General features: G+C 34.5%; 1 protein-coding gene across 3 annotated transcripts in view; it reads right to left on the bottom strand.

Annotated features, from left to right (window-relative positions):
- Positions 1 to 236: 236 nt before the first annotated feature.
- The window catches only part of GABRA2 (gamma-aminobutyric acid type A receptor subunit alpha2), a 118,329-nt gene continuing 104,842 nt past the window's right edge, over positions 237 to 13,723 (bottom strand). Inside the window, exons 8-10 of one of the 3 annotated variants that reach the window (XM_060091290.1) lie at positions 10,656 to 10,858; positions 5,723 to 5,725; positions 237 to 533 (exon numbers count right to left, since the gene is read on the bottom strand). In XM_060091290.1, coding sequence (XP_059947273.1) covers positions 237 to 533; positions 5,723 to 5,725; positions 10,656 to 10,858 — 503 coding nt within the window. Of the gene's footprint in view, positions 534 to 4,471; positions 4,652 to 5,722; positions 5,726 to 10,655; positions 10,859 to 13,723 lie in introns of all 3 variants that reach the window. The other 2 variants (XM_060091283.1, XM_060091298.1) reach the window with 2 other exon arrangements.

Below are 13,723 nucleotides of genomic sequence, written 5' to 3'. Positions count from 1 at the left end.
CAGTTCCTAGGGTAAATCTTTTAAAAAGGCAATGGCTTTTTGGGCATGGGGTGCTTTCTGCCTGCAGTACCACAAGTTAGCAAATGCGTGTCTCTATTAGAGGTCTATAAGCTATGTTGCTATATACATACTGTACATGTTGGTTCACAAATTAGCAGTTATTAGTCAGACTGTACATGGCAAAACAAACCAGGTTTAATGTCGCTATACATCCCAAAGACAACCTATGTCTAGATTCAAGGACTGACCCCTAATACAGGTTCTCTGTTTAAGTATGTAGCCCAGTAAACTAAATTAAATGTACCAAACAAAACTGGGAAAACTATTCTAGACATTCTGTCAATTTTGCTCACACTGTTGAAGGTTTTCTTGGCTTCAGCTGGCTTGTTTTCTGGCTTCTTGTTGGGTTCTGGCGTGGTTGCACTCTTGGAGATGGTAGAGAGAACTGGGTCTTTTGAAAGATTCGGGGCATAATTGGCAACTGCCACTGCATAAGCATTGTTCTGTATCATGACAGAGGCTTTTTCTTTTTTCTATTGAAAAATACAAGAATTAACAGAATGTGGGTTGAGACTGCTTCTTAACATTTTCCAAACTCCAGTTCAAATTCTGAAGAAAAGTATCTTGATAAACATCATTATCCATTAGAAAGAAGGAATTTAGGGAAATAAATGTAGTTTATTAAGTCCTAAAACCATGAGGGAGAGGAAACTCCCAGAGTAAATCAATGATATCATTTTCCTGGAGAACCATTTTCTTGTTGTTTACATGGAACACTGACAACCAAAAATACAACTTTAACAAATGACACATTTTTGACCCTTACAAGTCACTCAAATATTTGTTGAATGAATGTGTGAATGAATAAATGAAATGTAGACATAATTTAACACAAGGAATGATCATCTACAGTGAATGATCTCAAATTTTGAATTAATAATTTAATTTCTTTAACTTGATAACAGGATTTCTCCCCTTCATGTCAAAATCATATAGTAATGTTTTACTCAGATGGTAGGAAATTGTATCCATATACAGATGTTAGTGTAATAAATACTAACAACATAGAAGGAAGATGAAATACAAACTTTTGGATTTCTGCCTAGCTCATCCACAACATGTTTCTCCTTATACTTCCCAGTTCAGTTCTTACCCAGTTTACTCTGGGTCACAGTTTTCTCCTGCCTGGACAAAGCAGCATTCCTTTGTACTCTTCCACTTGGCTTGACCTCATCCAATCATTAGTCAAACTACAACCCCCATGGGGACTTTTTAAAGACATAAATTGGATGGGGTCACCTGTCTGCTTAAATCTCTTAAATACCATCTCATGGAACTTAGAATAAAATCAACACTTCCTGCCATGGTGTCTTTTTTTGTTCATTATATACCAGTCTCACTGAAATAACTTGCATTTGGAGGACTTCTTTGTTTGATGCCTTTGGCTATGCTACTTCTGATAGGGCCAGAGTAAAGGGACAAAGTAGGTAATTAAATAGTTAATCCCACTAAGGGACTGTAAGTAAAGAAAAAAGTATGGGAGACTCCTGTAAGTTAATGAACACTCTAGAAAGCAGGTTTGCTTAGCCACAAAACCATGAAACAGAAGCATGAGACATTCCCCAAAACAATAAAACAATGGTGGCATGAGATTCACATCCTGCCCAGTGAGCTCAGTAAGTTAATGTTTCCTAGGACATGTTCCTATATGCACACTAAAAACAAAAATATAAGGAAAGGTGACATACTAAAACCTGAGATGATTTCACATTTTTAGCATAAGTTACCACCTTTTTGCTCATTTCCATTGAGGCATGACCGTCCCAGCTTGACCATGTAGGGACAAGAAAACTCCCCTGCCTGACATGGAGGAGGAATTGATGATAGAAGCATGACATCTACTCAAAAATGAGGAAGAAGGGTTTTTTCCCCCTCCCACTGTTCCTTTGATTATAAAACTGTAGCCCGCTAAGTTCTCAGAGCACAGCACCCTCTGGCCTGCCTACTTGTAAGCCTCACAAGCATCCTATTCTAATACATCACATCTTATTTATCTCTTTGTCTCTCACTTAATTCTTTCTGCACTGAGATATAAAGAACTGGAGCTCGGAGTCCCCTGAAATGCCACCTAGTGGTTTCAGTTCCTCATCCTGGAATGCTTTCCCTCCATCCCATTTTCCACGTGATCAATACCCTCTCATATTGTGGTCTTGGTTGAAGTGTCCTTTCCTCAGAAAGTACTTCCTAACCACTCTATCTAATGTCATCCTGGCTCCCCATCTATACTCTTTTAGAGCACCCAGTTTACTTCCATCGTGTCATTTTTCAAAATGAGTAAATTCTTTCTTTAGTTGTGTGATTATTTGACTGACATCTTCCTTTCCTATTAGAATCTAAGTTCAATGAAGGCTGGTGCTATTTCTGTCTTGTTCACCACTATAACCTTAGCATGATTCCTTCCATGAGGTAGGCACATAATATGTAGCCAAATTAATGAAACCTGAAAATATTTACTCAACGTTAAATAATAATATTTAATGAAACCTGGAAAACTATTTAACAGCACTTCTGTATTAATACAAACTCATTGCTAGTTATCTAAATGCAAACAAATTTGAGCCCGCAATAAATTATCCAAAATAGTGAATAGTGTAAATCAACAGATTTATAGGACCAATTGACCTAGAACAGAATTTCAAGTATCAGTATTTTGAATAAGAATTCTCACAATGTCCAAATAAAATAAGATAACAAAGAGCCTCTGAAAGCATAGGAGGATCTGTAAACAGGCCCACATTCTCCCTCACCTCTTTTCCTTACTGATAAGGCATTCTTCCAGACCTGGCTGGAGCATAAAAGGAAAAAGGGTGAGGGATTACCATTTGTAGCTATATGAAAGCTATAAAACAGCTTTTCCCATGTTACACATGGAGGGTAATCCTCAAGCATATAACTGGTAGCAATGATAACTAACACCTTGTGAGCCCTAGGATGTGTCAGGTTGAGTGTTAAGCCTAAGGGTGTCATTGCTGAAAAAATTCACTACTGGATAAGAAGTAAGTTCTATGTTGTAACCCCAAGTTACAGAATCAGAAACAGAAGCTAAAGAGGTTTTGTGACATGACCAGGTCTCCTGTCTACTAAGTGGCTAAAAAAGCACACAAACTCAAATGTGTGTGGCTTCCAAACCTCTACTTTAAACAGCATGCCTCGTGACTTTACCTCTGAGGAAGCTTGTGAATATCTTTTTCTCAAGATTTTCTAATTGAAGTTTATATTACTAGGTCAACCTTCTAAAAGGACTTTTTAACCCATAAAGTTCTGACATATAGTGTTTATATTATTATTATTTCAATTATACCTAAACATCACTTAAACTGATATCGAATTGCAGAGATTGGGCAATGCAGAATTCCTAGCAAAGTTCCTGGCACAGGCCAGGCTCAAAAAATGTTTGCTTCATGATAAATGAATGACATCTACTAGAATGATTACTATGATAATATATGTATTAGGTACATATAATGTATATAAGCATATAATGTATTTTATAGAATACAATAACCATTTATTAGATTAATAGAAATAGATTCTAATACTATGTTCTGTAATTCTATTATGTAATTATCCCAAAAGTCCTCAATTTCAACATCTATAGATGTAGGAGACTGAGAAATAATAAAATAAGTTCAACTGAAAAACAATGCTGTGGAATTTCCACATTTGTGGAAACTGTTTCACTTGTGATTGAGACATATAAGAGGGAAGTGGGAATATATGACTATACACTAAAACAGCAAATGATTTATTTTTATACATTATCTGGAGAAAAAAAGTAAATTATGTTGCTTTAGAATCAGTGGATGCTGTTACTTAAGTGGAATGAAAAGGGAATATAACCCATACTAATTAAACTTTCTATTTTTTAAATGACATTTTATAAGAATCAGAATATTCTGAGGTTATTAGTTTATTAGAGTGTCCAAATATATAATTAAAATTTTAAGTCTGGAAAATTCCTGATTACAGAAATCAAAACATCTTACACCATCGTGGCAAACCAGTTTTGGCTTTCTTGGAATATTAGATAAAATGAAGAGTTAGTAAATTGAGCAAATGCTCTAGCTAAAATATAGACACCTAGTAGTGAAGTGACCTAGGATATAAATGAAAATAACAATGACATAGTTTCAGAGTTGGAAAGAATCTCAGAGACTGAATAAGGAAATGGAGCTTAGAATAAGGAAATGGAGCTCTCATAAATACAACACTAAATACAACAGTCTTTGGAGAAAACCCCAGGTTTACAAAGTGGCAAATTTATGCTCTTTCTACATACCATGTTGCTTTTTTACAGTCATTGTGGCTACTAGAAAGCCCATTACTTGTAAAACAACAACATGCTCCCTTGTCAGATAATGCTATTGTTAACTGTCTGCTAACTATCCTGACTGAGAAAAGTGATACTTACAGAAGATTGTTTGAAGGTTATACAGTCCATCCACTTCTCTAAGTACTCTAAATTCTTTCCTTGGATTAAACTGGGCCATGAGAAAGCTATATACTTGGACCATATTAGCTTAGCTCCTTGAAGAATTGCCTTCACTGAGTTGTATATTAATGTAATGCCTTCAGCTTTTATTGAAGGGGACTACAAGAAACATCAATATGAAATTCATTACTGCTTTTATTGGGAAAATGTTGACATTACTTGCAATAGCACTCAACTTTCCCTAATATAAAACCCATATGATATTGTTTAAAAAAGATTTTTAGTATAGGGCAATCGCTCTTTCTGAGGAAGTTTATACATCCATTTTTTGGTTAAAGAAAGATAAGTTTCCCCCATGGTTTACTCTCATAGCCAAGAAGCTCAAGATTTGAATGTCAGCATAATCTAACTATGAACTACAGTTAATGTTCTGGCCCAAATGGTGGACATATTTGCAGTCTATTTTCCTTCATCCTGATTTTCTACTTCTATTTATATCTTATTATAATAATTTAAGTACATGCATTCTTTTGGTAAACTGCCTGAAATGCTTTTGGAACAAGGCATGATGTCTAAAAATGCATATAAATGAATAAAAACACTTAAAATACAATGTTTTCTATGAATTGCATGGAGTGAATCACAAAACAATGGCACATTTCATGTTAGTTTGGATATTATGGTGCTATGCCTATATTTCAAGTAATTTAATATATAGTGTATTTCCAGAGAATGTGCTTTTCTTGGCCAGTGTAGAACCACTGACTCAGATTTAGAAATAAAAACAATCTCAAGAAACAAAAGGTATTTTTAAAAATTTAATTCAAATAAACTATGTGCTAAATGCTATGTCAGGTATTGGCAGAGAAATAATGAATAAGACAAAACTATTATCCACTTAGATCAGGTCACCTACTGTTAGAAACAGATTTGTTTATAATAAAAGTATAATTTAATGAGGTTACATAAAAGAAATTCATGCCAGGTACTGTAGAAGGATAATGGGGGGATGGCTATTAGATACAATTGGATAGATTTGAAGGAATAAGTAGTTCGCCAGTTAGAAAAGAAAGGAAAGGGCATTTTAGCAAGAGGGATGAACACATCTAATGCCATGGAGATGTGTAGGGGCATGGAATTGGGAGATGTATTTTGTTTGTTTGTTTGTTTGTTTGTTTGTTTGCAGTACGCTGGCCTCTCACTGTTGTGGCCTCTCCCGTTGCAGAGCACAGGCTCCGGACATGCAGGCTCAGTGCATATGGCTCACAGGCCTAGCCGCTCCATGGCATGTGGGATCTTCCCGGACCGGGGCACGAACCTGTGTCCCCTGCATCGGCAGGCGGACTCTCAACCACTGCGCCACCAGGGAAGCCCCAAGGAGATGTTTTTAATGGCTATAGGAAATATATAAGCATGGACTTTAGGCTTGTGTTCAATCTTGGATTCACCACTTATTAGATGTGTGATCCTGAGCAAGTAACTTTACTTGGCCAATCTTATATTTCCTCATTTCTGACATGGAGATATTCCCAGGCACATAGTAGTAAGTGCACAATAAATAACACACACACACACAATTTCTCATTATTCATCATGTAAACAAATATATGAGAAGGCTATATATTTGGACCATATTAGCTGAGCTGCTTGAAGAATTGCTTTCAAAAATTCATTAAAGAGCTGAAAAATTAAATGAACAGATTTCTGTTTTAGAAAGATAACTCTGGCACTACTGTAGAGGATGGATTAAAGGGAGATATGATTTACAGATAATGAGGAATAAAGAGTCTCAAAATAATGAGAAATGGCAAGGGCGTGGTCTATGACATATAGGCAGGAGAATGGACATCATTCAATGACTGATTAGGTCTTAAGGGTAACTTCCAAGTTGTTGGTTTCTGAGATTAGGTTTTGCCATGAACTGAGGTATATATGAAAAAAAAAGTCGGTATTTAGGAGATTTTTTGTTTGTTTATTGTTTCTTTCACCTTTTAAAAGAGATATGTAAAGACTGAAATGTCATATTCATGTAGAAATGCCTAGGGAACAGGTTGGATATATGAGCTTGGAAGTTAAAAGAAAGGTATGGAGTATAGCTGTAGATAATAACTGTGGAAGGTAAGATAAAGGTGTTGGCTGTAGTTGTGATTTGATTATACTTCATTAATTCATACCATATTTATTGAGCAACTAATATATACTAGGCCCTGTGCGAAGGGACAAATATAAATGATTTATTAAAATAAACATGGTCATTGTTATCATGATCAGTGAAGGAGGTGGGATATAAGCGTGCAATTACAAACTGTGATAAAGAATTAAATGCAAAAGAGCAGGATACTATACACACTTATAAAGTGATCTAATTATTCAGGGGTGTGGGGAGCAAGTGTTCAGAAATTTCCTGAGGATTGGTATATGTGTTGAAGATGAGTGGGCTTTACCTATTTGGATATAATAAATAATGAACAGTGTGCTTAGTGTTGCTGACATTCCTACAAGTATTGTCAGTAAAATCCTTAAAGTGAGAATCACATATGAATAGTGAAAACAAAAACATAAAATAAATGTAAATGACTATCTTTGGGGATAAACAACAGCAGATGTTAAGGAGATTGGATCTACTCTGAACTCAGGCAAAGAATTTCAAAGAACAGAATGAATAGTAGTAGCTGCCAAGATTTGAGGAAGGAAGTTGATATTCTAAGGCTTGTTTTAAAGGCCTAACAGAAGACAAAAAGTTGCTGACTTGGGCCTGAAATGGAATCTTGGAGTATAACAGTATTCAATGGATTCAATGGGGATCCCTTAAGAAAAATGGAAAATTATCTTATCTGAAAATGTAGAGGTCCTTGCTGTCCTTCAGTTAAAGGACAATGAATGGAAAGAATTACAGTGAGCTGAGAATTAAACTAGAAGTAAGAATATACACATTATAAACAATGTTTTCAAAAAGCTTGAATGGAGAAAAAGAGGGTGGAATCTGATAATGGGGGAATGGGTGACATACAATCTGGAGAGAGTTTTGGTTTTGCCTTTATGGTAAATTAAACATATTAAGCATATTCAGAAACTTAAAGCAAGGAGACAGCTGAAAAGGAGAAGATAGCTTTGAAGAAGTAAGAGAAGAAAATAATAACTGATGCTTCAAGATTGAAAAAGGAACAAGAAGAAAAGAATCAAGAGATGGGGTGGAAGTCTTGAGGAAGTGGAAGAACACTGGGTGTAAAAGAAGGTTCCAGAAGAACTTGGGAGGTTGCATAAGTAGATATTTTCTTATATGGAAGGGCATAAATATTTGCCCTTCCATATAAGTTGGATTATTTGATCCACCACTACATTTTTAGAATGATAAAATTTTGTTGACTAATTTCACTCCTGAGGCTAAAGGTATAGTGTACACACTTGTGCAAGATCACAGAGCAAGGTAGGCTTTGTTTTCTAATAGAGGGCTCAAATGTGTCTTGAATATGAAGTGAGTGGATTTATTTATTTATTTGCAAAAACTAACTTTAAAGATCAACAGAGCACAATCTACATGAAAACTGTATGTTAAATACATATCTCTTTCTTTCAAACATATAATATTAATGTGAATCTCTAAGTGATTATTCTTATGAGACGAATTAATACTTGCCAGTTAACAAACCTTTGATAACTTTTTATATACTCGTTGGATTGACAGATAATTTAAGTGCATTTACTCATGTTTACTAACTTCAAAAAAGAGGACTTCCTCTAGTCTGGTTAAACTGAAAGGATGCCAATTTGGCTGATGGATAAAAACTTTGTATTTCAGGAAAATTATTGTTCTCCACTTAATTAAATCTAAGGATAACTAAAGCAGAGGTAAATTGCACTGAAATTTTTTTTTTAGGCAGATGTGCTAGTTTGGGGCACTATACTAGATTTCCTTTTAGTTCTAAGGACCTGGTTACTTCCAAGGTAGGTTTAGGAAGTACCTCCCCAGATTCATTTCAATCATGAAAATGGATTGAGTACTCATTGATAAATTCACCACTGTAAAGTTTTAAAAGTCTTTCCATGAAGGCAAAGAAGTCTTCTCATTCGTATTACATTGCCAGATTTAATATCAGAAACTTATTTATTCTTTTATTCAATGAAACTTTCTGAAGTGCCTACTAAGTGACTGGCACTGTGCTTGGCACTCTAACTATGGAAAAGTGATTAAGAACAAGCAAGGTGCCTGATATAATGTTCCCTTTAACTTATCCACTGAACTTGAACCACTTATTACTGAAATAATACAAATTTGTTAGCTGTTTTCCTGCAAATTAGGTTGGAACATAAATGATTTCAACCTAGATTTAGCTTCACTATGTGTGATCTGCTATGTGGGTAGAGTTAAATCCAGTATTCATCAGTAGTAGGTTATTGCTTTTAGAATGCATTATCAAGAATGTGTTTTTCGGGCCTCCCTGGTGGCGCAGTGGTTGAGAGTCCGCCTGCAGATGCAGGGGATACGGGTTCGTGCCCCGATCTGGGAGGATCCCATATGCCGCGGAGCGGCTGGGCCCGTGAGCCGTGGCCGCTGGGCCTGCGCGTCCGGAGCCTGTGCTCCGCAACGGGAGAGGCCACAACAGTGAGAGGCCCGCATACCGCAAAAAGGAAAAAAAAAAAAAAAAAGAATGTGTTTTTCACATTTATAAGTACTTCTCTTTTCCAATTTCAGGGGGTGAGAAGGCATATTATTTGATATGCCAAATCACAATATCAATTTGATTGACACCCTCATCACATTAAAAATAATATATCAGTATATTTCTACACAGGGCATGTACACTACAAACCACTATTTATCTTTTGTGACATATTTACAAAGCATTTTATCTTCAAAAAAAGTTAGTATGAAAGTGCATGTGTTACTAATATAAAAAGAAGTAATTGCATAGATAGCAATGGAAAAGCAGTATATTTTATGGGGAATGAAAACATCAATCAACAGTAAAATGCAATAGAAATGGTAAAATAACCTAGAAGTTAAGCATGGAAAATTAATCAGATTCCCTTGAATATTTACTCATTGGTTATTAGTATACAAAACATAGCTTATAAAATGAAATAAACCAGCACTCTTATGAGAACTTTTACAGTTTACAAAATTAGGGAAAAAGAGCAAGACTTTTAAACTATAACATCAACTGTTTGTATGCTTTAACTGCAATATTGTCATAGAAATTTGAAAAAAAAAATTGTATTCAAATAACTGAAAAGGAAAATCAGCAAGTATGTTATTCCAAATGTAATGGAAGGGTATTCAGGTAGATATTTTATTAAAAAGTTCTCCAAGTAGAACTTTTTACTATTATTAAGACTGCTTTATATCTCATTGTGATACATACAAAGTCTCCTCTTAAGACAGGTGAATAATAATCTATAGACTAAGAAAGGAAATGGCTATTTATCAATGCACAAAACTCCCACTTCCTTCAGTACTTGAAACCTAAAAATAGACACCTGAAATAATTACCAAAGAAGTTAATCATCAGAACAAATACTTTTTCTCTTATAGACTGCAGGAGCAACTTAAAATGTCTAGACATTCCTATCTAGTTACTAATTCCATACAACATGGGAGAGATTACGATATTGCCAGTCTTTTACATCCAAACAACAGAGATGGAGGTAGGTGAAGAGTAACTCAGCCCACTTGGTAGGGCCTAAAATTCTATAACTGGTAAAGTTAATGCCCACTTTTCTTTTCCAAATCTTTTTCCTATAAACCAGTGTGGTTAAGAGCATGAATTTAATGGTCAGGCAGATCTTGGTTTAAGTATACTTATTAACTTGTGTGAGCTTGAGCAAGTAAATAACTTCACTAAGCCATCCATAGCTTCTTCATCAGAAAAAAATGAGAATTAAAAAGAAACCCTAGTTATAAAGTTGTAAAGATTACATGAGAGAACATATATAAAAAACTTAGCACAGTGCCTGACACACAGAGCTCAAAAGATGCTAGGAAGTGGTTTTAACAGAAGTAATACTACCAGCACTCCTAAAGGATTTCAGGCAAGAGCATACTTTGAAAGAAATCTTTTATGTTTGAATGTCCTTAATGTCAGTTTTGAGGAACAGTATCTGTTGCAAGCTAAATCTGTTGGGGGATTCTCTTAATCACAGTGAGAAGGAAGCTCTCACTTACCTTGTCATTTACTACACTCTTTCCATCCCAAGCCCATCCTCTTTTGGTGAAGTAATTTACAGTTGCAAATTCAATTAAGGCAGAGAACACAAATGCATAACAAACAGCAATAAACCAGTCCATGGCAGTTGCATAAGCCACTTTGGGGAGAGAATTCCGAGCACTGATGCTTAGAGTTGTCATTGTTAGAACAGTTGTTACTCCTGCAGAAAGATAGGAAGTAAAAACATCAACAAATACCAGCAGGACAGCATTGGAAATACTTTTTTTTTTCCCCCAAAGGTACTTTCAGTGCCACATCTAGCCACTAAAAAAGCAAACAAAAATCTTCAGAAAGAAAACAGTGCAAAGTTAACTATTGTAAATGGTTATTATACTTTTTGAAGTGATGATTCTGAAATGCTTTCATTTTTCATTTTTGTTTGTATGAATCTCCTTTTTCTCTTAAATACCGTTGAGGTTAGAAAGACTGGTGAAACTGAAGTAGAATTTCCTATGAGGAAAGAAGGACTTGAAATTGACCCATTGTCCATTAACATTAATTTAAAAAAATCTTTCACAAAGCCTCACATTAATTTGTTCATCATTTATTTGAATCAATCTAAGCAGACGACCAATCATCCACACTAGTAGTCACAATAGAACTATGATTAAGAAGTTCTTCATTCTAAGTATAGCTACCTAAGTATGAAATTAATTCTGGATTGCCTAGCATTGTGAGGACATAATTTCTTTCATAATGAAGCTTAGAATCTGCAGAAAATAAAACAAGCATCTAAATCCCAAACCTTATAAAATTTAAATCACTAAAAAGGTATATTTTATACCTTTGTTGGTTTAAAAAATAATTTTGTTCCTTGCATTATAAAGCTTTTCTGCTTATAGTCTGGGAAGTCACAATGGTTAAGTAAAAAGAAAACAATAACTCAGAAGCCAGTCACAGTATCAGCAGGTCAAAATGTCTACAATTACCTGTTTTATCAGAGATTCAAGAGAGGATTTGTTATGTACATAGGGGATACATTAAATTAAAAGACAATTGAAATGTTAAAGAAATGCTCATTCATATACTGAAATTTTTTATATTTTATTTTTTACTTTCCCTTTGGATAAATAAAACAGCCTTTTTTCTCACTTACCATAGAGTTAGAAGTTCAAAATAGCAATAATTCTATTTAATCATGAGTGAATGCATCTGGGAATATGATGGTAGTAGTAGGGATAAAAGGTAGAAAAATAAATTTAGTTCACCTGCTGCTGAGTCAATATTAAAAAACACATTTATAGAAATACATTGTGTTTGCATGCATCAAACTGTGAAAGGTTTTAGATGGTGTCTTCTTTCGAGAATTTGGTAGAGGAGAATAATTAAATAGAACACAGTCCAGGTACACCCACACATACCCACGAACACAACCATATCCACCTGTACACACACACACACACACACACACACACACATATATACATGGCAACGCAAATGACGAATCAATATATGAAAATATATTTAACTTCAGCAGTCAAGGAAAAAAAAAGCAATAATGAGATACCTTTTCAAAACAATATTATCAGCAAAATGTTAGCAAAACTTTAAAAAGATTGATACTATCCTGGCATTGAAGAGGATGTGGAGCAATTGACATTCTCTTTAATAGGGATTACAAATATCTAAGAGACTGTTGCCTAATCTGAGGTCATAAAGATTTAGGCCTATATTTTCTTTTGAGTTTGATAGTTTTAGTTCTTACATTTAGGTCTTTGGTCCTTTTTGAGGTGATGTTTGTTTATGGTAGATGTCCATATTCATTCTTACACATGTGGATAGCCAGTGGGCCCAGCAACATTTTCTGAAAAGACTTTTCTTTCCCCATTAAATGATCTTAGCACTGTTGATGAAATCAATTGATCATAGATATATGGGTTTACTCTGGACTTTCAATTCTATTCCATTAATCTACATGTCTGTCCTTATGCAAATTTCACAGTTTTGATAACTTATAGCTTTAGAGTAAGTGCTGAAATTGGGAAGCAGGAGTTCTCCAAATTTCTTATTCTTTTTTAAGATTGTTTTAGCTTTTCAGGGTCCCTTACACTTTCCTATAATTTTATGGTCAGTTGCTCATTTTTTCAAAAATGGTCATTGGAGTTTTGATAGGTATTGCATTGAATCCCTTGTTTGGGGAAGTATTATCATCTTAACTACATTAAGTCTTCTAATTCCCAAACATGGGATACATATCTATCCATTTTAATCACATATACATATATCATCTCCATTTATTTAGAACTTTAATTTCTTTCAGCAACATTTTATAGTTCTCAGTATACAAGTTTTTCATCTTTAAACTTAAATTTATTTATAGTCATTTTATTCATTTGGCTGTTACATAAATAAAAATAGCTTCTTCTTAATTTCCTTTTCAGATTGTTCATTGCTAGTGTATACAAACAAAATTGATTTTTTTATTGTTGAGCTTGTACCCTGAAACTTTGCTGAATGTATTAGCTCTAATAGTTTTTATGTGGTTTAATAAAAGTTTTCTATGTATAAGAACATGTGATCATGTGATCTGCAAATAGAGTTTAACTTCTTCCTTTCCAAATTGGATGCCTTTTATTTGTTTTTCTTGCCTAACTACCCTAACTAAAGCCTGAAGTATGATGTTGAATAGAATTAGTGAAAGCAGACATCCTTGTCTTGTTCCTGATGTTAGAGCAAAGACTTTTAATCTTTCACTTCTAATTGTGATGTTAGCTGTGGGCTTTTCTTTGATCCTCTTTGTTGGGTTAAAAAGTCCTTTTCTAGTGCCAGTTTGTTGACTGTTTTTACCATGAAAGGTGTTTCATTTTGTTTTTCAGAATCTACTGAGATGATTTTGTGTTTTTTCATATTTCATAAATATGTTTGGTATTACATTGATTGCTTTTTGTATGTTGAACCAACCTTACATTCTTGAGGTAAATTCTACTTGGTCACAGTGTGCAATCCTTTTTATATGTGACTGGTTTCAGTTTGTTAGTTTCTTGTTGAGGACATTAACATCTATATTCATAAGGGATGTTGATAT

The sequence above is a fragment of the Mesoplodon densirostris genome, chromosome 1 (genome assembly GCF_025265405.1).
Source record: "Mesoplodon densirostris isolate mMesDen1 chromosome 1, mMesDen1 primary haplotype, whole genome shotgun sequence".
NCBI lineage: Eukaryota > Metazoa > Chordata > Mammalia > Artiodactyla > Ziphiidae > Mesoplodon > Mesoplodon densirostris.
This window is presented reverse-complemented; position numbering and strand designations above follow the sequence as displayed.